The 26609-nt window shown below is 39.4% G+C and overlaps 1 protein-coding gene across 1 annotated transcript in view; it reads left to right on the top strand.

Moving 5' to 3' along the window:
- The window catches only part of LOC118429446 (fibrillin-3-like), a 137807-nt gene that overhangs the window by 66285 nt on the left and 44913 nt on the right, over positions 1-26609 (top strand). Inside the window, exons 8-25 of the mRNA XM_035839931.1 lie at positions 16092-16288; positions 17080-17236; positions 17620-17864; positions 18123-18260; positions 18856-19004; positions 19302-19564; positions 19811-20016; positions 20262-20433; positions 21088-21195; positions 21626-21748; positions 22234-22356; positions 22821-22943; positions 24388-24510; positions 24719-24841; positions 25208-25330; positions 25585-25707; positions 25951-26073; positions 26440-26562. Of these exons, the coding sequence (XP_035695824.1) occupies positions 16092-16288; positions 17080-17236; positions 17620-17864; positions 18123-18260; positions 18856-19004; positions 19302-19564; positions 19811-20016; positions 20262-20433; positions 21088-21195; positions 21626-21748; positions 22234-22356; positions 22821-22943; positions 24388-24510; positions 24719-24841; positions 25208-25330; positions 25585-25707; positions 25951-26073; positions 26440-26562 (2742 nt within the window). The remainder of the gene's footprint in view (positions 1-16091; positions 16289-17079; positions 17237-17619; positions 17865-18122; positions 18261-18855; positions 19005-19301; positions 19565-19810; positions 20017-20261; positions 20434-21087; positions 21196-21625; positions 21749-22233; positions 22357-22820; positions 22944-24387; positions 24511-24718; positions 24842-25207; positions 25331-25584; positions 25708-25950; positions 26074-26439; positions 26563-26609) is intronic.

Here is a 26609-nt window from a genome sequence, read left to right as displayed (position 1 = left end):
AGACATGGATGCTGATTGTGCGGTTGAGAGTTCCATTGAACATTGTGTACATAGTTATGCAAATTTCTGACTTTGTGAATGTGCTGATTTGGCAAGGAGGTTTCTTGCATTTGAGTCTATTTTGTCCCCACTTGGGGTGTTAAGGTGTTGTTGTGAAACTACAGTTTGCAAACTTCATCATTTTCATTACCCGCGGCCGACAGCTCATAGGTCTTATTTCGTTTCTTTGAGCAGTTCGTTTTCAATTACTATCATGTCTTGTGTCGTTGATTTATTTGTGTATATTTATTTGTGTTTATCGGTGTATTTTTATGATGTGACTTGAACAGGTTTGCTGTTTGCTTGATTAATTGTTTCTTGGTAAGTCGTATGCTTAATGCGTATCTGTTTGACATTTGATTTTCTTGGGCTTCAGTTCTGGGCATGCTGTGGCTATGATGTTTGAGTGTTAGATAGCTCTTGAGGCCGATAGTAAGTGGAATACGTTTGTGCTCCCTAGCGACTTGTTTTGAAACAGCAATGGCCAATTTAGTGTGAAAAGGAACAACTCAAGAAGGGGTTGATGGATCATCATGATTTTTGTTATGAGGATAGCTCAAATGATGCTTCCTATAGTTAGATATCAATTATGCAGATCGGAATCTAATTTGTATAATTAATGAGGAAATTGTCTAAGTCCGTCCTGTTTCATTATAGGACTATTGTAACATATGAAATTGGTAACTGAGAAAGAGAAGAATATTCATAAATATTATGCATAAATATTATGCAACCATAGACTGGATGTTTATGCGGATAATGACCTTATTTGAATAGCTGCTTCTAGTGATTGTCCATCAAGGCAGCTAGAGTGAGAGGTGGGGAAGATTTATTAAAATCGAAAGTCATTATCATTTTGTGTTCTTTGACCCATTAGTTGAGGTTGTTAACGGAATCCTGCACTAAACATTGTTGATGTAGGGATCTCGCCTGAGTGGGATGTATGTCATCTAAATATTTCCACCTGTTGTTTACCTTTCGGAGTGCAAAGTCAATTAGTACTAGATAGTTGCCGAGATGTGACGAGTCGGAAACCTTGCCCTGGTAGAGCATTCTGTAGTCTGTTAGACATAAAACTATAGGTCCAGTCCTACTTTACCTTCGCCTAGACGTTTATGCTTTTGATAGCTTTTGATTATATACAGGTATGGTGCAATATATTTCCCCATACCTGTGGTATATCGTTTTCTTCGCCAAGAAGAGTATGTTTTGTCGACATGGGTCTGTATGCAGGTCAACAGCATATAAGTCGAGAAATTGAGAATGGAACTTTGTTCCTTTTGATAGGTGTGTATCGGTTGTAAAAAGGCATGCCTAATTCGGAAACGGTTTACCTGGCGTTTTCCTACGGTACAGCAGCGAGCTTGGTATTTTTGCGGTTTGTTTGGGGCAGCATAAGTCAAAATGCAGCCTGGGGATTTTCACGATATTTGTTAGGTGTGTAGCGGTTATGGAGAGGATTGTCAAGTGCGAGAATGGTTTAGCTAGCTTTTAGCTATGGTCCGGTAGCTGTCTTTGTACGTAAGTGGGTTTGTCTGTAAACAAAATATCTCGAGATGTTCTTGATGGATGATCATGATATTTGGTGAATAGGTAGGGGTCACATCAACGAAGGTCAAGTGCGATAATGGGCCTCCTGGTTTTGGTACTGCAAGTGTGCATCAAATTAAAGCTTTCGCTGAAATTGTCTTGAAGTGCCAGGTTGATCATTTTTAAGTGGCGGATAGCTGTTGGGACAGGGAGTAAATGGTGTAAGTTTGGGCCACCTAGCAGCTTGTTTGGAATTGCAGTGGGTCTTATAATTTGTACCTTAGGAGAACAATAACTCCAGAGGGAATTGTTTAATATTCTTTGTTTTTGGTATGTAGTTACTTTGGGTGATAATGAACATAATGAGATACAAACTAGGTAACTCACCATCTATCTAATATAATTACTTAGGGAAACTAAACTGCAATGAACTGCAGAAGAAAATAGGGTTGGTACATACATGTGCTTCACAACTGGTGTCTTTAGACGTATGTCATGATCAATAGGTCGCCTACAAGGATGTACTGTATTGAACAGTTTTACATAAACAAACAGAAATCACCTTCAGAGATATACTTACGCTTTAATTAGATTGCGGACTAACATATCTGATTGCAAAGATGAGAAATGGCCCTCTCTATTATGCCTTTGATTAAAGAAATGAATGTGAAGCGTAAAAACCAAGTGTGCTGCAATATCGCCAAGAAACAGTACATGCATCTACTTACTGTTCATCAAGCAAATGAAAGACTTATTTTTCAAAGTATATTTACAACTTACAATTACATCCATTGATCTCACTATAGCATGCAGTAGAAAAGTTTCCACTAGTTTAACATTTCGGTCTTAAACATAAAGGTTGATTGTGTAGACTTATTTTACCATGCAGTCCACTAGTTTTAACCACGCCCCCTAGTGACATGAAGGGGAGTTGTGATACGTGTCGCCGGCTGGTACATAGACTGCGGCCGTAAGTTCCCTCTCGCTGCAAGCAAGCCTTCTACTGTTACTGTACTAAACAGTTTTACTTTAACCGAGAGATCTCATTTTCAGAGAAATTTGCTACGCTCTTTCTTCATTATGGGCCATATTATCTCAATGCAAACTCAGCAAATGTCCCATTTTATTATGCCTTTGAACAAAATGACGGGGAACCGTAATTAAAAGTGCGCTACAATATCGCCAAGAATCAGTATAAATATTTTGTCAATCAAGCTACTCAAACTTTCCCCCTCAAGTTTGAAAAGACGTCAGTCAACAGTGAAGCTTAATGTATTATTTGTGAGCATGCCGATAATAATTGACTTTATCATTCAGATCAAGCAGGAAATGACAAGGAGCATACAGAAGAACGGTTTGGAGATTAGAATTGAGGTCTAAAGCCTGGTATGTAAACAAGAAATGTACATTGCTGTAGCTGTGACAACTGGGTGGAGTATTTGTCACCCGCATTTATCAGACTATTAAATTATCTATCTCAAGCCACAATGTTGACAATCCAACCATTCACTACATGTAAATAGATGAAATAGACTTAAATGCATGAATCATTTCTGCTATTTACCCACCTACCAAAACTACATGTTACCTGTAAATAAGTCTGACAATAAGATTAATTACAAATAAGATCCAGATCATTATAGATATGTATGCTAATTAACTCCAACTTTGCATAATTCACAATTTAGAATGTACATATCTACCAAAAGTGACAATATGCTAAATGTCATGCAAATCCATCGTTCCTGTAACCTACCACTAAAAAGACAAAAACACATCATGTCCAAGTAAAAAGTTGCCACATACCAAATATATCATTACAATCCATCCAAATATACTAGAGTTATGCTGACCACAAAAATGCAAAAGAACACACACACACACACACACACACACACACACACACACACACACACACACACACATACAGACATACCAAAAACTATGCCACAATTTCAAGGTCTTTCAAATGCAGGCAAAAATACACAAACAATATAAATTAATTCACTGTATTCCTAAACAAGACACAAAAATTAAAAAACTCACATCCCAAAAGCATTTCATTAATAGCTCCCGAATTTAACATTATTTCAAAAGCAACAATCTTCATTGAAATATTGTTTTTGGTGAATTGTTTGGCGAAGATACGTGTTCGTGGAACTCTATCGTGTATATTTGTTAGTTATGTGAATGATGTAGCACTTATCAGGATTGAACTGCATGAGCAATATTTTCTTTGCCATTCTTCCAGGGTTTTCCGCTCTTTCTGAAGAAGTTGTGAATCATTCTTTGTAGATACCTCTACATATAACAGACAATCATCGTCAAATAACCTCACACTTGAATCGAGCTGGTCTGGCAACTCGTTTATGTACGAGAGGAAAGGCAATGGCCTTGCAGAACTTTAACTGTAGCTGAGTCTTTCCCTTCTACCATTACCGCTTGCTCTCTATTCGCCAGGAAAGCCTTTAACCAGTTTTGGGCAGTACCTTGAATTCCATAACACTCCTGTTTTTATATGAGCCTGATATGTAGGACTTTAGTGAAATCAATTGTACAGCTAGATTTACTTGTTTTTATTGTTCAGTGCCCCAGCTATGTCGTGAACTGCTAGAATAAGCTGTGATTCCGTGAATCGCTTTGCTCTGAAACCATGCTAGTAGTCCGTTAGTATATTGTGGCCTTCTAAGTGTTTCATGATATGGCTATGGATATGGATCGAGTAGCTTACAGGAAATACAGCCCTTTTTAACTTAAAATGGCGCATATATTTGCATCTCTTCATCAGTCTTGGGGGATTTCTTCTTTGTCAAGCGATTGTTAGAAAATGTTAGTTAAAATAGGTGCGATTTCACTGGCTGTCATTTTGAGAAACCAAGGAGGTATTTGGTCTGGCCCGGATGCTTTGGAGGGATTAAGGCCTTTTAAAGTGGCTGGTAAAACTATATAAAGACCCGATAATGTAAACTATGGCCTTCAGTATGCTTCGGGCACCCATGCAGTTAACATCAGTGGTCAGGCCTGGCAGATAGAGTTTACCAAGTACAGGTTTCTCTTCAAATCATGTTTTAAATCTAGAGACAACAGATAAGATATTGAAGTAAGACTACACATCATAAAAAAATTAGCTTGAAGATCACTTAGCCCAGAGTATGAAGTAATGACAACACCGGGTTGCTATTCAGTGTGAGACATCAGTTGGTAGTTATATGTACAGTTCTACAGAGCATAGGTCTATACAGGTTCCTTACTAAAAGTCAAGTATTACCAGTCATATTTCTACAGCTGTGAGGAAGACATTTTCATGTTCGAAATGCAGATGCAAATAGATGCTTTGATACAATTTTGACAACTCTGATTTGAAATTTGAAGAAAGTTGTTTTTCCAAGAACTGCAGATAGTACTATCTTATTATAACATGATCTTATCTAATTGAAACCTTGCATTATGTAACTTTGTTACTTACTTTGGGTAATTCTATATGATTTGATAATGTTCCTATGAAAACTAATACTTTGAACCAGTACAGTATTTGAATCTGTGACCAGTAATATGCTAATTTGTCTCTGACCATTGTTTCTAGCTGGTGTGCTAATCTGTCTCTGACCGTTGTTTCTAGCTGGTAGACAGTCTGGGATGTTTATGACTTTATGTGGTTATGGGGGTCAATCCACCTTTCAAACTGCTGGACAAGTCACAGTCACAAGTCACTTCCTTATTACCTCCATGAAAAAATGGAGGTATAGTTTTGAGTGTGTCTGTGTGTGTGTTTGTGTGTTTGTGTGTGTGTGTGTTTGTGTGTGTGTCTGTGTGTCCGCATATTTGTGGTCATCATAACTTGAGAACCTCTTGATGGACTACGGTGATATTTGGTATGTAGGTAGGGGTTGGGAAGACGAAGGTCAAGGTCAATTTTGGGCCCCCTGGTCGGTGGCCTTGGTACTGCAGCGCAACTTCCGGTTTGCTATCTCGGTGTTCTGAACATGCTATGGTCAAGATTTTTAAGCATTAGATAGCTCTTGTGCTCAGGAAAAAATTACGTAAGTTTGGGCCCCCTAGCGTCTAGTTTGGGAATAGCAGGGGCATTTTTGTCAAAAACTTCTGACGAGGATAACTCAAGAAGGGAACAACGGATTTTCATAATTTTTGGTATGTAGGTACCTTAGAAAATTTTGTACAAGATTAAATACTAATTATGCAAAATAGGAGTACATTTGCATAATTAATGAGGATATTATATCATGGCCGTTTTTTTCAATGTATCTCTTGTCCTGGATGTGATATGGTCTTGACATTTGGCTGGTAGATAGCTTGCAGTGTCATGACAAAGTGGGGCAGGTTTCAGCCCCCTAACATTTAATTGCGGAACTGCAAGGGCGTTTTTGTCAAGACATTCTAAAGAGGATAACTGCAGAAAGGATTGATGGATTGGCATCATACTAGGCATGCGGGTACCTTAGGCAAATATGTTCATAATGATATACATTTTATGCAAATGAGGACATAATTTGCATGATTAATGAGGAAATTGTATAATTCCATTGTTTTCAATAACTGGACTTCAATAAATGTAACACATGTTAACTATGATAGGTGGAATATAAGCAGATACCAAATATGGTAATGAGGAACTTATTTGCATAATTTATGTAAAAATTGCAAAAACGCTTTATGATTAATAATGGGAATTTTATAATATATAATGGCGACATGTGTACGTTAGTCAATGATGAACAATACCATGCATAAATTATGTTAATGTGCTAGTCAATTGCATGAAATTTACGAAAGCTCTAAATTTTCATGGAGGTATGAGGTCGCCGAACTCTAGTTGTTCTTGCCCTGGGTAAGAAATCCCCATGTTTAAGGACCAGTTGCTGGTTTTGACATTCTGTTGCATGTTACGTTAGTGAGTAAATTGTAGAATAAATCCTTATCAGCTGAAAATTCACTTAGGATGTTATTTCTAAATCAGATGTCGAATTTTAGAATGCGCTTATCGTTAGTGTTTTGACGAAATACCATAGACTGAGGACTGCCTGCAGATATGAAGAAGAAAGACACGAAAATGACTGTTGGTTGCTGGCGTCATAGTTTGTCACCATCCCATCTGGATTACTGGTTTGCATAATGTTTTACAAATGAAGGAACAACCCGCAGAAAATGGGTTTTAAAGCATACAAACACAAATTTACCTATTACACAGTTTAAAACTAATTTCGGTCAATGGTGTTTAGATTTCAAACTAGTTACTCTGTGACTGGAGGGTAACCTCCAGCGACAGAGTCTTGTGAACGGTTCATATGTTGAGTGTTCGCACATATATCTCTATGTTCCGTTTGCCGCATTCGAATGTGGTTTGGCATGTCGTCTGTACTCCGTTGCGAAATGATGCACATTCTTTTTTTTTTCGCGGTAGCTGTTGTTATAATAGATGTAATAATTTCAGAAATCACCCCTATATTTTTGGGATTATGGAATGGGCAATGTTGTTTCGTAGTTTGGTAATCAGTTTATCCCCAAGCAGATGGGGTAAGTTATTTGTCGCCGTAGTGGTATTCTTAAACAGATGTCTTTTTGTCCTGGAATAGTTGACGTCGTAGAGCAACTGTTTGGGGTATTCCCGACAATTGTTAAGATGACAATCAACTGTATTTATCTACTGGTGCGTTTGGGGACCTGGTGTGTTATATTTACCTTTGCCAGAATGGCTAAGGTAATATTTTCGGTCCGGTTGTGTGTTTTCCCCCTGTTTGTGAACAGCATAACTCGAGAAGACTGCGACGGATGCAGCTGATATTTGGTGGGTGGGTAGGGGTCTGGAGAACGCAGGGGGGAGTTTGATAATGGGCCCCCTAACGGCTTCTTAAGGTACTGCAACGGACACTCCATGTTTGATATCTCGCGTTCTGGACATGCTGCGGTCTTGATTTTTAAGCGGTAGGGACCCCTTAAAGCAGAGAGTGATTGCTGCCTGTTTGGGCCCCCTAGCGGCTTTCTTGGAAGTGCAGGCGCCGGTTTACTTGCAAAATTTTGTCCGTGGACAGAATAACTCGAGAAGACTTCGACGGACGCTGATGATATTTGGTGGGCGGGTAGGGGTCTGGAAAACGGAGGGGGAGTTCGATGATGGGCCCCATAGCGGCTTCCCTTGGTACTGCAGCGCAACTTCCGGGTGTGTTTTCTCATATTCTAAACATGGTATGGTCACGAATTTTGGGTGTTGAATAGCTCTTGTGCTCAGGAGTTGGTGACATATGTTTGGGCCCCCTAGCAGCTAGTTTAGGGATAGCCGGGGCATTCTTGTCGAAAACTTCTGAAGCACTACGACCCCCCAACCTGGTTTGGTAGATTCCACCAGTGCAGCTGTACCTGACAGTTGACGGCTCCCGAGGCCTGACCCCACATGTCAGTTTCCAGACTGGGCAGACCATACCAACCAGTTAGCAAAATAGGTAGGATTTGTTGGTAAAAGGACTTTTCCATAACTCCAGAAGGAAACAACGGATTTTTACCTTTGCCAGAATGGCTAAGGTTATTGTTTTGGGCGTGTTTGTGTGTCTGTGTGTGTGTGTGTGTGTGTGTGTGTGTGTGTGTGTGTGTGTGTGTGTGTGTGTGTGAACAGCATAACTGAAGAAGCCTTGAATGGATCCTGATGATATTTGGTAGGTAAGTAGGGGTCGGGAAAACGAAGGTCAAGTTCGATAATGGGCCCCATAGCGGCTTGCTAAGGTACTGCAGCGGAAAGTCAATTTTTTATATCTCGTGTTTTGGACATGCCGTGGTCATGATTTTTGAGTGGTAAATAGCCCTCAGGGCATAGAGTAAGTGCTGTGAGTTTGGGCTCCCTAGCGGCTTTTTTGGAACTGCAGGCGCCGGTTTCCTTTCAAACTTTGGACGAGAATAACTCTACAACGTGTTGACGGATCTTCATGATTTTTGGTATGTAGATAGAATGAGTGTTGACTTACATTATGGATACTAATTATGCAAATCAACAGCTAATTTGCATAATTAATGAGGAAAGTTTATGAATCCACTGCATTCCATGATAGGACTTTCAAACTTGTCACATATGTAGCTGGGAAGGAGGGAAATGTCAATAGATATCAATTATGCAAATGATGATCTCATTTGCATAATTAATGAGAAAATATGAAGATGTTGACGGATCATCAGGGTTTTTGGTATGTAGGTAGCGTAAGTGAAGACATACATAATGAGATACCAATTATGCAAATCAATAGCTGATTTGCATAATTAATGAGGACATTTTATAAATCCACTACATTCCATGATAGGATTTAAACTTGTCACATATGTAGCTGAGAGAGAGAGAAATGTCAATACATATTCATCATGCAAATGATGACTTCATTTGCATAATTAATGAGAAAATATGAACGTGTTGACGGATTGTCATGATTTTTGGCATGTAAATAGCCTAAGTGAAGACTTATATAATGTGATACTTATTATGCAAATTAACAGCTAATTTGCATAACTGATCATGATTCGGAAAAGTTCATAAATCCACAGCATTCCATTATAGTACTTTCAAAGTTGTCACATATGTAACTGAGAAAGAGGGAGGAGAGTAAGAGGTGTATTAAAAGACTTGAAAAGAGAATAACTCAAGAATGAATCAAAGGATCATCATGGTTTTTGGTAGGCTGATATCAATTAATTGTAACTTGGGATCTAATTTGCATAATCAATGCCGAAATTTTATAAACCAACTCCAAGCATATAATCTTGAAATGAAATGAAATGAGTAACGCATTTGTCTACAGACATCATTCTACATAACAAACCTGGTTTATTTGGCAAAGGTATGTGTTCGTGGAACTCTAGTTCGTTTCTGCTGTTAGATGTTTCGTGGTCCGCCATGAGTTACGCTGATGTTGTGTTGGTATGTACTTGGAGGAGCGTGTGCGTTGTACATGACATAGGTTGAGTATGTTTTGGTGGGTTCGTGATCGCTACTCGTGTGGCTTACCGAAGGTAACAGGGACGGAATGGGTATTTTCATGAATGTGGATTATGCCTTTGCCATCCACACAGAGACTCGCTAGTTCAGCTGTTGTGGTGATTTGTGATCGCTACTTGGATGGCTCACCTAAAGTAAGGCGTTATGATCAGGAACAGAAAGAGACTGTTATGAAGGGGAATTATGTTTGAACCATACACACAGATTCTTCTGTCTGTTCGTTTTGTGCTCGTCCTGTTGTCAGCTGTTCACCTTGGTCGGAATATGTCAACAGCTGTCGACCATCTGTTCATGGTATGGCTGATATCGCTCTACTTTGATTATCATAGTCAACACCTATTTATGGTAATTTTATGTAACTGCGGGCCAATGGCACTTTACGTTATAATGGAACATGGTCGGTACTTTAATTATAATAATGCAGTCTTTATATATATATATTTGTACGTTCAGCATCTTGTCTGTTACTCATTGATTGTGTGGCTGTGAGTTGACCTTTCCTGTCTTTTGTGCGACGCTGAGTTCTGTGTGTTGATTTCTCCTCCCGTTTGTGTGACGCTGTTGTTTATGGTAGGTAGCTGATTTCTTTTTTGCATGACATGTGGTTATTCCGTTGTTTCGGCATTGCGTTTCTAGTATTGAGGCTTGGTTGGACATATTTAACATTTCGCGTTGCTTAATCGGTAGTGTTCAATTCGTGGATAGGTGTGATAAGACATGTACATATCTGTATACACGCCGTATGACTATGACTGACTGACTGACTGTGCATATGTGTTAAGTTTGATTGCATCTATTGCCATAAGATTTCCTGACATGAGTTGTGTGACATTTGAGTGAGGGCAATGGAGTGCTACGGGAAATCTGTGCATGATGCTTTAATGATTGCAAATTTAGCTATGTTTTGGTCTGTGATTGGTAGTGGAATTTTCGGACTGTTTGTTGTTGCAATGGTTTATTTATAACACTGTGCTGCGTCATGTTGAATGGGTAAAATGGTACATTACGCGACAATGTATGATCATGTGAAGTTGTCGCCGTTACGTATTTTTGATGTCGGTAATATGGATTGCGTCCTTGTCTATGTTGGTACTTCGCGTTTGACGATCTCTTACGTTTCTTACGTTGGTGTTGCCTAGTCGGTGATGTATAAATGTGTAATATAGTGTGCCATTGACATGAAATGGTGCTGTTGCCAGGTATCGGTATGTTGCTTAATTTTCGGTGTCGTCCTTTGCCTTGCAGCTTGCAGTCTTGTTATTGGTTTTGTCAATGTAACGCGCGTTCGCATCTGTATCTGTATGTTCCCGTTGTCGTGTTCGTATGAGGTTTGGAAAGTCCTCTGCACTGAGTTGAACAATGATGCACATGTTTTGTAAATATGTTACTCTCTAATCTTTTTACTCATTGAACCACCAAGTGAGTACTTTTTCACCCAATATTTACTTCAGCATCGATAGTGGACTACGATCCTTGACTTAATTTCTTCTTTCCTTCTCGCACAGCCTGTCCAGATGGTAGCTGGAGTGCCCACGGTGCGAGATGCTATAAAGCCTTCATCATCACTCCGTCCCCAACGACACCTCCGCTTACATTCGCCCAAGCAAAAGCAGAGTGTGAATCTCATAAAGGCAGGTTAGCACAACCCAAAGACCAAGCGACCGACGACTTCATTGTGGGATTGCGGAACGCCGGCAATGACCAAGCCGCTGCCTGGATTGGGATCACAGATACAGAAGTAGAGGGAGACCATGTGTATTTAGATGGGGAATCAGTAGTGTCAGCCGATTACAACAACTGGGCACAAGATGAACCCAACGATTCGCCCGGTGAAGCAGACTGTGTTCGCATCGAGGCAAACCTGGTTTCTTCACCTCAATTTGCAAATCAGTGGAGGGATCATCCATGTGACAACCCTTCTATTGCCTATATTTGTGAAACACTTGATCGTAAGTACCCGCAATCGAGCGTTTAGATAACCATTCTTACACACTACAATGGAGCTTTATGATGCTGACGACACCAATGTCATCAAAATTAGATATTCACTGAAGTTACGTTTGACCATAATTATATTGTTTGATAATGTATACGAAGACATTTGCGTGAAATTTACACCTTTCTGATGAATTTGAGCATCATAACATGTTAGTTAGATTAAACGATGACCTTACTGGTCATGACGTTACGATGAACACAGCCAGTTTGGAACTTTATACTGCGGCTCGCAAAAAACGCTCTTTTGAGAGAAAAACTTTTTATGTAACAAATAACAAACATACCTTTGCCAAATAAACCAGGTTTGTTATGTAGAATGATGTCTGTAGACAAATGCATTACTCATTTCATTTTCTTTATAATTGTATACTTGGAGTTGGTTTATAAAATTGCGGCATTGATTATGCAAATTAGATCCCAAGTTACAATTTACGATATCTATCAGCATGCCAAAAATCATGATGATCCTTTGATCCATTCTTGACTTATTCTCTTTCAAAGTCTTTAAATACACCTCTTTTTCTCTTCCCTTTTTCTCAGTTACATATGTGACAACTTTGATGAAAGTACTATAATGGAATGCAGTGGATTTATGAACTTTTCCTCATTAATTATGCAAATTAGCTGTTAATTTGCATAATAAGTATCACATTATATAAGTCTTCACGTAGGCTATCTACATGCCAAAAATCATGACGATCCTTCAACACGTTCATATTTTCTCATTAATTATGCAAATGAGATCATCATTTGCATGATAAACATTTATTGACATTTCTCTCTTTCTCAGCTACATATGTGACAAGTTTTAAAGTCCTATTGTGGAATGCAGTTTGAATTTATAAAATATCCTCATTAATTATGCAAATTAGCTGTTGATTTGCATAATTGGTATCTCATTATGTAGGTCTTCATTTACGCTACCTACATACCAAAAGACATGATGATCTGTCAACATGTTCATATTTTCTCATTAATTATGCAAATGAGGCCATCATTTGCATAATTGATATCCATCGACTTTTCTCTCCTTCCCAGCTACATATGTAACAAGTTTGAAAGTCCTATCATGGAATGCAGTGGATTTATAAATTTTCCTCATTAATTATGCAAATTAGCTGTTAATTTGCATAATAAGTATCACATTATACAAGTCTTCACTTAGGCTATCTACATGCCAAAAATCATGACGATCCTTCAACACGTTCATATTTTCTCATTAATTATGCAAATGAGATCATCATTTGCATGATAAACATTTATTGACATTTCTCTCTTTCTCAGCTACATATGTGACAAGTTTTAAAGTCCTATTGTGGAATGTAGTTTGAATTTACAAAATATCCTCATTAATTATGCAAATTAGCTGTTGATTTGCATAATTGGTATCTCATTATGTAGGTCTTCATTTACGCTACCTACATACCAAAAGACATGATGATCTGTCAACATGTTCATATTTTCTCATTAATTATGCAAATGAGGCCATCATTTGCATAATTGATATCCATCGACTTTTCTCTCCTTCCCAGCTACATATGTAACAAGTTTGAAAGTCCTATCATGGAATGCAGTGGATTTATAAATTTTCCTCATTAATTATGCAAATCAGCTGTTAATTTGCATAATTAGTATTTCATTATGTAAGTCATCACTCATTCTATCTACATACCAAAAATCATGACGATCCGTCAACACGTTGTAGAGTTATTCTCGTCCAAAGTTTGAAAGGAAACCGGCGCCTGCAGTTCCAAACAAGCCGCTAGGGAGTCCAAACTCACAGCACTTACTCTCTGCCCCAAGGGCTATCTACCAGTCAAAAATCATGACCACAGCATGTCCAGAACACGAGATATAAAAAATTGAGGTTCTGCTGCAGTACCTTAGCAAGCCGCTAGGGGGCCCATTATCGAACTTGACCTTCGTTTTCCCGACCTCTACCCACCTACCAAATATCATTGGGATCCATCAAAGGCTTCTCGAGTTATGCTGTTAACACACACACACACACACAGACACACAGACACACAAGCCTAAAACATAACCTTAGCCATTCTGGCAAAGGTAAATATATACATGTGAATGCCAAAACAATATAAGAAAATGGATACATTTGTTAAACGTACCTGACCACTTAGATTTCATAATCAATGCAACTTTTTTGGCCAAACTATTTTTACGATCGAATCAGTTTTGGGTTTTTCAGAGGACGTCATAAATGTGTTCGAATCAACATGGGCTTAGAAGCAAAAACCAAGTCTATTGATGTATAACACGTTATACAGGTGTGTTAACTGTTATCGCACTATCAATTTTGTCAATCTATCAAGCACTACTAACACCTGATCATATTTTATGCCTTTCTTAACTTAAGATAAAAGAAGAGCAACAAAATATTTACCAGTGTTTGTTTCTTAGTCAGGGGGTGCTGGCGTGTTCACGACATTTTAACAAGTCATATCATTAAATATGCAGTCTTATTGTCGTTTTTTAACTGTTAAAAACAGCGTGTGAGGTAGACCAAGGCTACTGCACTGCGGCTGGAGATCCACACTACACCACGTTCGACAACCAGCGCTATGACTTCCAGGGTCTGTGCAGGTACCAACTTGCCGGGGACTGTGCAGGCATTGACTTTACTGTGGAAGTTCAAAACGAACCCTTACCCAACAATGCGGCATTTTCAACGAGCTGGGGAGTCTGCATTAGAGCATACGGCATCGAAATCTATTTCTATCAAAACAAATATGTAACGGTAAGCTCCATTGTTTTTTAACCTTCTCTCCTAACAGCCTAGAGTAGCGACAAGTCCAGTTAAAGTTACAGGAATGGCGGGTGTGTAAATGTACTCAGATTCATGCTTGAAATGTGTAACAAAGGTATCTGATGAAGAGATGTCATAATATAGTATCGGTGCGCTTGTGCTTTGGATTTACAGCACAGCATTGTAATTTTGTACTTCTTCTTCAAACAGGTGGACGGAATAGACGTAACACCTCCTTATTACGACATACTCGGCAGGTTTGAGATCCACCTCACCGGCACTGATGTTCGAGTTACGTTGACAGAATCTTGCGTGGATGTATACTTTGACGGTGTTGATCGAGTTAGGGTCAGTATATTTCATACAATTTTATATGTTTCCATGTTGTATGTGTCATGACCAATTTCAATGCAATGAAAGTTACATCTCAAATCAAAGGTCCTGAATTGCCTTTTCTGGCATTGTGCCATAAAACCCCATCTAATAAACTATTCTAGACCCCTATATATCATATTTCTTATCTTGTTTTAATTCTTTGTAGTACTTGACTTTATCATTAATCGATTTTAATCAATTTTGTTTAGGTTACAGAGGGAGGTCTTGCATAAGCTACATGCGCTTTTCCCCTCTTTCTGGAAATTTCTATCTATGTTAATTGCATCGTTTATTTTCTCGTTGTGAAAGTTGATAAACAAAAACAATGCATAGGTATCTGAGGAAAACGGCGCTGATATGCTCTGGTATGCATCTACAGGTGGCGGTTCCAGAGACTTACATGGGCAACATGTGTGGTCTGTGCGGTGACTTTGACGGTGACCCCTCCAATGACCTGAACGGACAAAGCTGGACCGTTTACGGGAATGCACAGTTGACCGATATCTCCACGTGAGTGATGTGAATACAAGATATATTAATATATGTAAATGAAACCATGCTGTTAAATACATTTGTATTAAGGAAAATATTGACGTCTCGAAATGATTGTTTCTTTCTTGCAACATTGACTATATATGTCCTGATCATTCGAAAGATGTGCAGAGCTTTCAATTCAGTTTATAAATATTTCTCAGGGTTTTATCTTTTATTTGAAATATCGAGATGTTAACAAACATATTCAGCGCCTTAATTCGTCATAGTTGAAAGAATTAAGCTGTTAAATGTAGATTAACTTGAAAGCCTTGATGTGCTAATAAAGAATATAAAGGTGTTGAAATTTGAATAGACATATACTACATTTTTACATTTTTAAGCATGAATAAGCATTCCTTTCCAAAATTGTTAAGATAACAATCCCATCATTGTAATGAGATATGAGATATCAATCCACTTCAGTTGTCCTGGAGGTGACATAGGCCCGACGGATGACCCTGTGGTCGACTGTGACCCGGCCTTGGAGAATCTGACGTCGTCGGAAAACCATTGCGGGATGATCACAGATGACGGCGGCCCGTTTGCTATTTGCCACTTGGTTGTAGCTCCTGAGGCTTACTTCGACAACTGCGTCTATGACGTGTGTGCATCGGGTGGAGAGGGGCTGTGCCAGAGCCTGGCGGCATATGCCGACTATTGTATAGTACAGGGCGTGGCAGCTGCAACCCTTGATTGGCGAACTGCGGAATTTTGTCGTACGTAACATTCTGATGTTCCACAATGTATTTTTAACACATCACACACACACACACACACACACGCACACACACTTGATACATTTAGAACAGTCTTGAAACAATTTATCACAGCAGAATTTGACTGTTTGCTCACTTTCCACAGCCTTGCCGTGCCCAGCAAACAGCGTGTACAGTAACTGCATGACCCCCTGCCCTCCGACCTGCGCGGATCAATCCGCCACCTGTGACGCTGACTGTGTACCAGGCTGCGAGTGTATTGAAGACCACGTGATGAGTGGACTTAACTGTGTGCCGGTAAACCTGTGCGGATGCATCGACGATAACGGTCAATATTATGAGGTCAGTTCATTACACACACACACACACACACACACACACACACACACATATATATATATATATATATATATATATATATTGTACTAGTCTCCAAGCAGACGTGTCTGCTGTTGACATATGTGTCCAAAACTCCATAAGCTATGTCTGTATCTTCATGATATATATCAGGTGAGTAGGTTTGGGGGATACAAAGGTCAGAGGGATAATAGGCTACCTTTCGACTTTCTATAGTATTGCAGACTTCTGTGTTTTGGAGGCGCCACATGTGGTCGTGAGGTAAATAGCTGTTGATGCCAGAAATAAGTGGTGTAGTTTTCGGCTCTCTAGTGCCTTATCTAGTAGCTTATCGTCCGCTTCATAATTTCGTGGCTCCTTCTTTATCTCGAGCTACGGAAAAGAGTGTCTGCTTCAATCAATAAGAATGACCCTATAATGTGAATGTGATTGGCAAAATTGAGTAAAGACTGTCAGGTCACCTGTAATATGTCTCGTAATGTGTCTTTCCTATCTTAACGTTTTTTTCTTTTGCTTGAACACTTAGCTCTCTCTCCCGATACCTACACTCCTAACAAATGATATTATCATCCACCAAAAGCTTCTAGAGACATGCTACTTTCAAACAAACATCTAAGTACAGCTTCTCCATCGTAGACAAAACCGTAAAGGAAACCTTCTAATTAGGTAAAGGATCTCGAATTCTGCTCACTATCTCTCGAGTGAGATGGATCTCGTAATGTGTATCCCTCTTTTTTAATCGTAACGAGTTTCTTGTTTTCTTTGCACATCTTAAGCTCGGAGATCAGTGGGGCACACCAGATGGTAATCAATGTGACTGCACACTGGGAGGGATCATCGTGTGTGAGGCAGTGAACTGTGATGAAGATGGAGGTTACAGCTGGACTCTTGTGGATGGAGAATACGGATGCAATTGCGTAGGGTCCTGTTGTGGTGAGACAAAGTTTTAATTGCAGCAGGTTCTGTGTTATTTTGATGTGCTGCACATAATATCTGTACTGTGGTATCCTAACGCTGTAGAGAATATTCCAAATATGTTTCAAAGTTTCCAAAATCCTTTCTTGATGGAACCTTAATTATGTTGAACCAACAATTTGCTCTTTTAAGACAGCCAGGTTGCCAGATTACTTCTTCTTGAATGTACTACACAGCTATGAATGAATATTAGTGACTTGCACGCTAGTGATTTCATCCTCTTTGAAAATACATTCTTGATGTTCCAAGCTTCAAGTGTATCCTTCAATGTTTGAGCCCATCTTTATCCCAAGCACGCTAAGGATTTCATTTCACAAGGAAACCCTGTGTGTTCCCAACAGATAGAGCAATCTGCAAGGCATACGGAGATCCAAACGTCTGTACCCCGGACGGACAACTTCACCATTTCCAAGGCCCGTGCAGATACACATTCGCAAAGGACTGCGTAGGCAACGACTTCACCGTCGATGTCCAACACGTCCCCGTGGATGAATCATCAATAACAGCTGTCCGTAAAGTGTGGGTGATTGTAACCATTAACGGGTTTACGTGGACAATCTGCATTGAAGAAGGCAAAGTTATAAAGGTGAGTGACCATAGTTTTTACTGCTTCAAGAGAAATTTGTTACGACATTTAAAAAAAGTGGTTCATGCTGTTCAAGCAAATAGTGAAAGTCATCTATATAAGATGTTCCAGTCTTTAATAATTGCATCCCTCGTAATGCTGTGAAACATTGCTCCGTGTAGGAATTACGGATTCAACGAGATTTTCCATAACGTTCTAATCTTTGGGCTATTCACTCCACATCTAAACTACAGACTTCGTTGTTTATTCTCAAACAAGGTGAACGGAGAGATCGCCCATGTTCCCATTAGCCTAGATAGTGGCGCCATCGATATCAAACTGACCGGCAGGTATGTCCGAGTGGAGCTGGTGGACTTGTGCGTGGTCGTTCTCTTCGATGGAACCCACCAAATCAAAGTGAGCACATTATAGACAGTTTTGACAATTCTTCCCTTTGACGTGTCGTGTGATTCTAAATTCTGATATTTTTTAGATTAAGTTATTTTGGTGATTTTCAATTCATTTTTGTTCAGTTATTGTGATTCTCCCTTCTGAGTAACCTTCATCTAATTCAACAAAACGAGATCGGGAGCTACAGGCGTCGTCTTCTTTCCGATAATGGTAGCAAAGACTGGTATCAAAGATATGCATTATGCAATTAACAGCAACACTGAGCGAGGCAACACTGGGTAACATGGCAAAAAATTGCCCTACCGCCCTAGCCAGACACTTTTAGGTCCTATACTAAAATAACAGGGGGTCCTGTACTAAAATAAAAGGAGCTAATGGACCTTGTCTTACTTTTTTCTGTTAGACTATACATATAAATTCAGTTTGTGGTTAAGCATGCTGTTTAATACTGACACACTGTGCTGGATACTACCTGAAAAGTCTGACAATTTCCAAAATCTATCAAGTTCCTTGAGTCGATGTTATCTTCTGTAACACGTAACATGATAAGTAGGAATCCGAAGGGTGAAATTATCATAATGCGCATCTAACACATCTACAGGTGGAGATTCCGAGTAACTACCAGGATAAGCTGTGTGGCCTGTGTGGTAACTACAACGGCATACCGGGCGATGACTTTGAGAAGCCGGATGGAACTCAGGCCGCAAACTGGAACGAATTCGGGAATAGCTGGCTGACCGACGCTGAAACGTATGTTACATCTGGCTATCTGTGTCTAGCTATGTCAATTGACGAATTTTGAAATGATTTCAAAGTACTAACGCCTCTTTGCTGCGCTAAAGACCATCATTCTTTAGCTACAAAAGTTTGCTTTTTAGGATAAAGTTGTAACATAACCATTAAGAAAATAATGAAACCATTGGTATTATGTGCACCATACACTTTTTTTTTGCTTGAAGTCAATGCCGTTAATGACACAGAAAAAAATCCCTTTCCTTTTACATTGTGTTTTCAGAATTTTGACATAAAACTTTATGTCCACCTCAGTTGTAATGGAGACTCTCCGACTGGTCAACCGACGATCCAAGTAACGTGTGCCCATTCGGACCCGTGTGATGTGCTTATAGATCAGAGCGGTCCGTTTGCCTCCTGCCATGGTACTGTAGATCCCCAGCCCTACTGGGAGGCCTGCGTCAATGACATGTGTGAAACGGGTGGAGAGTGCTATTGCAGCGGCTTGGAGGCTTATTACGACGCTTGTAGTGTCGCAGGCGTGCCTCCTTTCAGTTGGCGGGCTTCGACGAATTGCGGTAAGTTCCATTCTTTCACATCTCATTAACGTTAAGTGTTTCAGTATTTCAGGGGTTCCAATGGATCTATGCAAAAATAAAAGCTTACATGTACACAGGCAACCCGGTGTCCTTGGAGCAAATGGTGTTGTAAATTATGAATAAAAATGATTTCATTGTTGACAGTGACGAACACGTTATATTTTTTCCCTGTAGATCTGACTGCAGTTCTGTTAACAACTCGAGTTTACTCTTTGTTTTCGATAGGTATGGATTGTCCAGCAGGCAGCACGTACTCTGATTGCACAAGCCCCTGCCCTGCAACATGTGTGAACCCCGCCGCCCCAGACGACTGTGACCTTCCCTGTGTTGAAGGCTGTGAGTGCGATGCAGGCTACTTGCAAAGTGGGTTGACATGTGTACCAGAAGCCACAGACTGTGGTTGCATCGACGTTAATGAGAACTACTATCCGGTAAATGCGACTTATCGTCAATATTCATGTGTCTGTACTGTGTGCCACCACTCTGAACATGCCACCAGTAAGGGTGAAACGGTTTGATTCGTAACCCGATTAAGCTCTTTAAAGAGAGAGGTATATCCTGCATTTTTGTGGCAATGCACCCCAACGCGTTGTTATCATAAAAAAATAATTCTATTTAGACGAATGTCACAATGTAGTAAGATTTATTTTAACGAGTTCTGTACATTTATTTTTAGCTTTATACAGAATGGGGAACAGAAGACGGACAAGAATGTGACTGCGGATTGCCGTTTGGCCCGGGGTTCCCATGGATCACCTGTACATATGTGACCTGCGATGAAGCCGGCGGCTACTTCTGGACTCTCGAGGATGGAACATGGGGATGTAACTGCGTCTGGTTCAGTTGTGGTGAGACTGCAATGGTTTCTTACTGTTGGACCTCTCTTCATTTCAACGTTTATAATAAATTGGTAAGGGCAAATCAGATAGCAAAACGCGCAGGATGCAAGAAGTTGTATGGAAATGCTTTGCATAAAAGACCGCCATGTGAACGTGTAACATCAGACAAAATGACTGTCGTGTATAAGTACGTGAGAAGCGTCCCAAACACCTTTGCATATACATTTTTAGATGTTCAACAGAGACATCTATGTGAAAATCACAAGAATGCTATAAAGGGTAATATAGTTAGCGCTGATGGCAGCTGATATCGTCCTGTGCAACACAGAATTTGGAGTAGAATTAATTTTCCTAGTCTCACAATTTAGAACTATGATCACGGAATGTATTTGCTTTAATATCTCTAAAAGAGTTCATATTTCCTTCTGTATTGCTCTTTTTACTCAACACAATGGTTAGATGTGACTGTTATTTTCTGGTATATATCCCTTAGGAGGGTCCAAAGGCATGACACTGTCAATGACGAATCCACTTAAAATGCCATTTAAATTGTGTTACACATATATGTATAGGGCAATTGTGTACGGCAATGTGTGAACCTATCTTTGTATCTGGCGTGCTAAAGATTTCATTTCACAAGAAATCTCTTTGTTTTCTTGATAGATAATAATGCAGGCTGTGAACATACTTGCACGGACATAGAGGGGACGAGCTTTATTTGTTCCTGTGATGTTGGCTACGACCTAAATGCCGACGGGCTATCTTGTGACGGTAGGCTTCTTTTATATGCATATATTTCATACAGGCTTTTACAAAATGGAAAAAATGCACTGTGTTGTGTCGTTAAGACAATTATTATATATTGGACAATTTTTGTTGGAGAGACTCGTTCAATTTTGTGAATGGTACTTGTAAACTTACACGGAGACACTTTAAGAATATGTAGTTGTTGTGGAACACTCTGTATGTAGATACCATGCATGACTTCATACTATTACAGCGGCCATTAGACCGATTTGAGCTTCTCATGAATAAATAAAGTTCAAACAATACTGAAGGTGCTATTGGTACAAAACATACAGTCAGTTCCAAAACCAGTATTGTCTTTGTCTACAATAGCCACTTGTGCTTCGCATCCATGGCTGTATGTCTTTTGAATTCAATCCAATAAAGAGATGTAACTTTGCTCTTTCCAACATAGATGTGAACGAATGTGACACTGATAATGGTGGCTGTGACCAGAATTGCCATAACACAGACGGGAGTTACTACTGTACATGTGATGCTGGCTATACCCTGAATGCCGATGACCATTCGTGTGACGGTAGGCTTCTTTTGCTTTCCATAGTTCAATCTTATACAAAATTTCAGACCAATGCAACCACAATAACAATCATTGTAATGGACGGGCTTTGCAGTGCCCAGTTGGGATAAAGCCTTTGTACTTTGGACAAGTCTAATGTGTAATTTTGGTGAAGAGCATGAACTAATATGATATCATTATTACATAACACATGGCGTTTGCAAATGGGGACCTTGTTCATTAAATCAACGACAAATGTCTAGAATATGCCAGTCGTTGCAATAGACCTGTTACAGTAGGTACTGTATTTGTTCTTATTAGATGAACTTCATATACAATAAGTATCTTCAGTCCGACAATCTGTATTGTCTTTACCCTTTGTGACAACCATAAGCATTCATACCTGTAGGTCTCTAAAACCAGGCAATATAAAGATAAATGAACGATGGTAAGATAACATGTTTACATGCCACATGACAACTCATCTTGCCCTCTTTCTAATATAGATGTGGACGAATGTGCCAATGGGAATGGTGGATGCGAACATACCTGCAATAACATAGCCGGGAGTTACCACTGTACCTGTGATGATGGCTACGCCCTAAATGACAATGAGCATACGTGTGACGGTAGGCCTCATTTTTTTACGTCTTGTTTTAGATTCAGTGTCTTAGAAATTGGGTCAGATTGAGACTCATGCCACTACAATGACAATGTGCGATCAAAATAAAACGTTTATACTTAGGACAACTTGTGTTATTTGGGTTAGAGCAAAAACATAATTGAAAAATAAAGATTGGCACATTATTTACACAAACAAATAGAAACCATTAGACTTCTTCAGGTGTTACAAACCTCCTAGTACAGCAGATACCATATCTGCTTTTATTGAAAGAACTAGATTATGTTATTGATATGTTCAGTTCGGCAGACTTTATCATCTTTGATCTTTGTCCCTTTCTGGCAACCACCGGATAGTATGACATGTATGACTGTATGTAATTAACGTCAAGCTAATGTTAGATAAATGAACGGCAATATATTGTGGCTAAAACATGCTGACTTGACTCACTTTTATGTATTTCTAACATAGATGTGGACGAATGTGCCACTGATAATGGTGGCTGTGACCAGAATTGCCATAACACAGACGGGAGTTACTCCTGTTCCTGTGATGCTGGCTACACCCTGAATGAGGATGGGCATTCGTGTGACGGTAGGCTTCATTTGTTTGCATATATTTTGTTCATATAGGCTCCTACAAAATATAAACATTTAAGACAAATGCAAACACAGTAACAATCATGTGACGGTGGCAGTCGCGTGACTGTTGGCTTCTTTTCTTCAACAAAGTAATTTGGAGTAAATTGGAGACAAATAGAACTACAATAACAACAAACGTTCGTAGAACTTAACCTCCGTGAAATGGGTGAGGGTGTGGCGGTTTGAGGGTGCTTTTTTATAGGCATCTCAGGGGCTAGCTTAACAGTTTATGTTACGTCCGATTGATTGGCAAAATTGTCCGGAATTCTACAGGAATTTTTCCGCGCCTATGTAGTTGCATCATCCCTTTGGAGTGGAATGGTTTGGGTTGACAGATTGTCATGGTATTTGGAATGCAGATTTAGCGAGCGAGTGAGTGAGATAGCTTTGGAGATGCCTTAGATATTCAAATTTTATCATGCAAATCAGGGGCTAATTTGCATAGATAATGATGACAGTTTATAAGCCTACTTTATTTCATAATAGCAGATACTTAAAGATAAGACTCATGTAACTAACAAAGAGAGAAATATTAGCCTAACTGAGTAGTGAACTAGTATGTCCAATTGGTTAAAACTCCCGGAACTTATAGCAAGTCTTACGCGCGTGCGAAATTGCATCATCCCTTTGGAGGGTAATAACACGGGAAGGGTTGACGGATCGTCATGATTTTTGATCTCTAGATAACTTGTGGGATGCCTTCTATAATGTCAAGTTCTATAAATGCAAACCAGGGGCTACTTTGTACAATTAATTAATCCGCAGCATTTCATAACAGGACAGTCAAACGTATTAGATTTGTACCTGAAAAAAAATATTTATAGATATTTATAGACATAGTCACCTTGGCAAGTGACTGGCTGCCTGCCTACTCATGCGTCGACATCGACAAGAGAACCCATCACCAGATATCAAATTGCTACCTAGCTCCGCAATGTAGTAAATTGTATACTTCCAATGTGTATAAATTACTATCGAGATAAAACATGTCAATATTTACGACTTTATACATTGCATGAATGTTTCCACAAAGTAATGTAGTTTTTTTGTACAACCCCTTTACCTATAATATACGACCTTTGCGGCACAGATCATCATTGCCGACTTGTTGCTTCCAACAATAGTGATGTAACATTCTTTGTTTCACAGTGCAGTCCACAACATGTATCCCAAATGTCTAATGTACAATCCCTATAAACTATCTCATCAATGACTACAAGTTACTGTGAAAAACAAGCCCTGCTTCACTTCGTACATAAACATTTTAATACGCGACTTTGTTCAACAATGTAATGTACCGGTACATTACATTGTTGAAGAAAGTCACTCTCCAATGAGCCTTGATTATTTGTCGAAGGAATGTGTTGGTGGAACTCTAGCATTGTTTGTATTCACAGATGACGATGAATGTGCGGACGGTACGGATAACTGTCACGATGACGCAACCTGTACTAACGAACCCGGCTCGTTCACCTGTAGCTGTAACAACGGTTACAGCGGGGACGGAGTCGACTGTGATGGTGAGAGCAAAGAATTTGGTTATGCATAAGAAAGCGTCACTGATAGAATACATGTTTTTTTTTAATTCAAGTTCTATTTCACAACGGAAGGTCTCTTAAAAGCGACACTGTTAAAGTACATGTAATACATTTTCTACTTCAATTCAAATTCATTTTAAAACATTGTCCATTCGGAATTTTCGGCGAATGTATTCGTATGTATTTACAGATAATGATGAATGTACTGATGGTACGGACAACTGCAACGATGACGCAACCTGTACTAACACAATCGGCTCATTCACCTGTAACTGTAACACCGGTTACACAGGGGATGGAGTCACCTGTACTGGTGAGAGCAAATATTTTAATGAAGTATGCATAAACATTGCACTGTTAGAGGACATATACTAATTACTTCCATTTTACAACACAATTTCTGACCGGAATTTCTTACTAAGGTCATCTAATATTTCATAATGAAGGTAACGCTGTGGGAACCAAATTTTTTATTCACACACTCGCATCAGTTTTCCGGGTCCCTGAAGATGTCATCCATATAATCAAATCAATTATATGATGATGAACGTGGCCTAGGCCTTACTCAGTTTTCTTCCTCTCTCTTTCCCAATATCTCTGGACACGTGGCGTTTCGGACGTGTGGCATACGTTATCTATATTTATCAAGCGTCGGTCACTTGTATGTTTGTATATACAGATGACGATGAATGTACTGATGGCACGGACAACTGTGACGATGACGCAACCTGTACTAACACACCCGGCTCGTTCACCTGTACTTGTAACAGCGGTTACAGCGGGGACGGAGTCACGTGTGATGGTTAGAGCAAAGAATTTGTTATAAATACAAACGGTTTAGTTATAAATAAATTGAAAATACACTGTTACTGTACAGTATTACTTCCATTAAATTCCATATCGCAACACAATGTCTCACCATTTTTTTCTACTGGGTTTCTCGGTCTTCTTCAGTTTTCGTAATCAATTATTGTCGTGACAAAATTTCTTGCAAATGAAACATTGGTCTCATATGTTTTACTAGTTCTGGTCGCGTGTATTGTTTTGTGTCGGTAGATAACGATGAATGTACTGATGGTACGGACAACTGCCACGAGGACGCAACCTGTAGTAACGAACCCGGCTCGTTCTCATGTACCTGTAACAACGGTTACAGCGGAGACGGAGTCGACTGTGATGGTGAGAGCAAAGAATTTGGTTATTCAAAAGTAAAGTGATCGTGACATTGTAAAATTATCCGAATTTTCGACTGACTAACTCAGTATTCTCAAGCTTTCTTACTCAATCTCTCTGGCGGACTTTACAGACTATAGATACAGAACACAGTGACTGATGATGATGATGACACTTTTTTTTTCTCAAATGTGACACCAGACTCCCATTTCATTCACCTCTGGTCATTTGTATTGTTTGTACATACAGATAATGATGAATGTACTGATGGTACGGACAACTGCCACGAAGACGCAACCTGTACTAACGAACCTGGCTCGTTCTCATGTACCTGTAACAACGGTTACAGCGGGGACGGAGTCACCTGTGATGGTGAGAGAAAAGAGAATGGTTATAAATTAAAAGATTTAGTAATGAATAAGTTACACATCACACTGTTACAGTAAATGTAGTACCTTCATTATTTTCCATTCATAACAAAAAGTCTCACCGTAATTTTCAACTAAATGTCTCAGTCTTTTTCATTCTTTGTACAATCTTAGGCTGCATGATTTTTTGCCATTCTAACATAGGTCTCATATGTTGGTTCAGCTCTGGAAACTTGTATTGTTTGTATTTTTGACTGACGCACTCAGTCTCCTTTTGCTCTTTGCCTCAATTTCTTTGCACTTCTCTGAATTAGTGAGGTAAGTCTCATCCGCTGGTCACTTTGGTCACTGGTACTGTTTATATCGACAGATGACGATGAATGTACTGATGGTACGGACAACTGTGACGATGACGCAACCTGTACTAACACACCCGGCTCGTTCACATGTACCTGTAACAACGGTTACAGCGGAGACGGAGTCACCTGTACTGGTGAGAGCAAAGAATTTGCTTATGAAAGTAAACATTACACTGTGACA

Source organism: Branchiostoma floridae, chromosome 13, assembly GCF_000003815.2.
Source record: "Branchiostoma floridae strain S238N-H82 chromosome 13, Bfl_VNyyK, whole genome shotgun sequence".
Taxonomy (NCBI): Eukaryota; Metazoa; Chordata; class Leptocardii; order Amphioxiformes; family Branchiostomatidae; genus Branchiostoma; species Branchiostoma floridae.
Note: the sequence above shows the minus strand (reverse complement) of the source record. Positions and strands in the feature narration are given on the sequence as shown.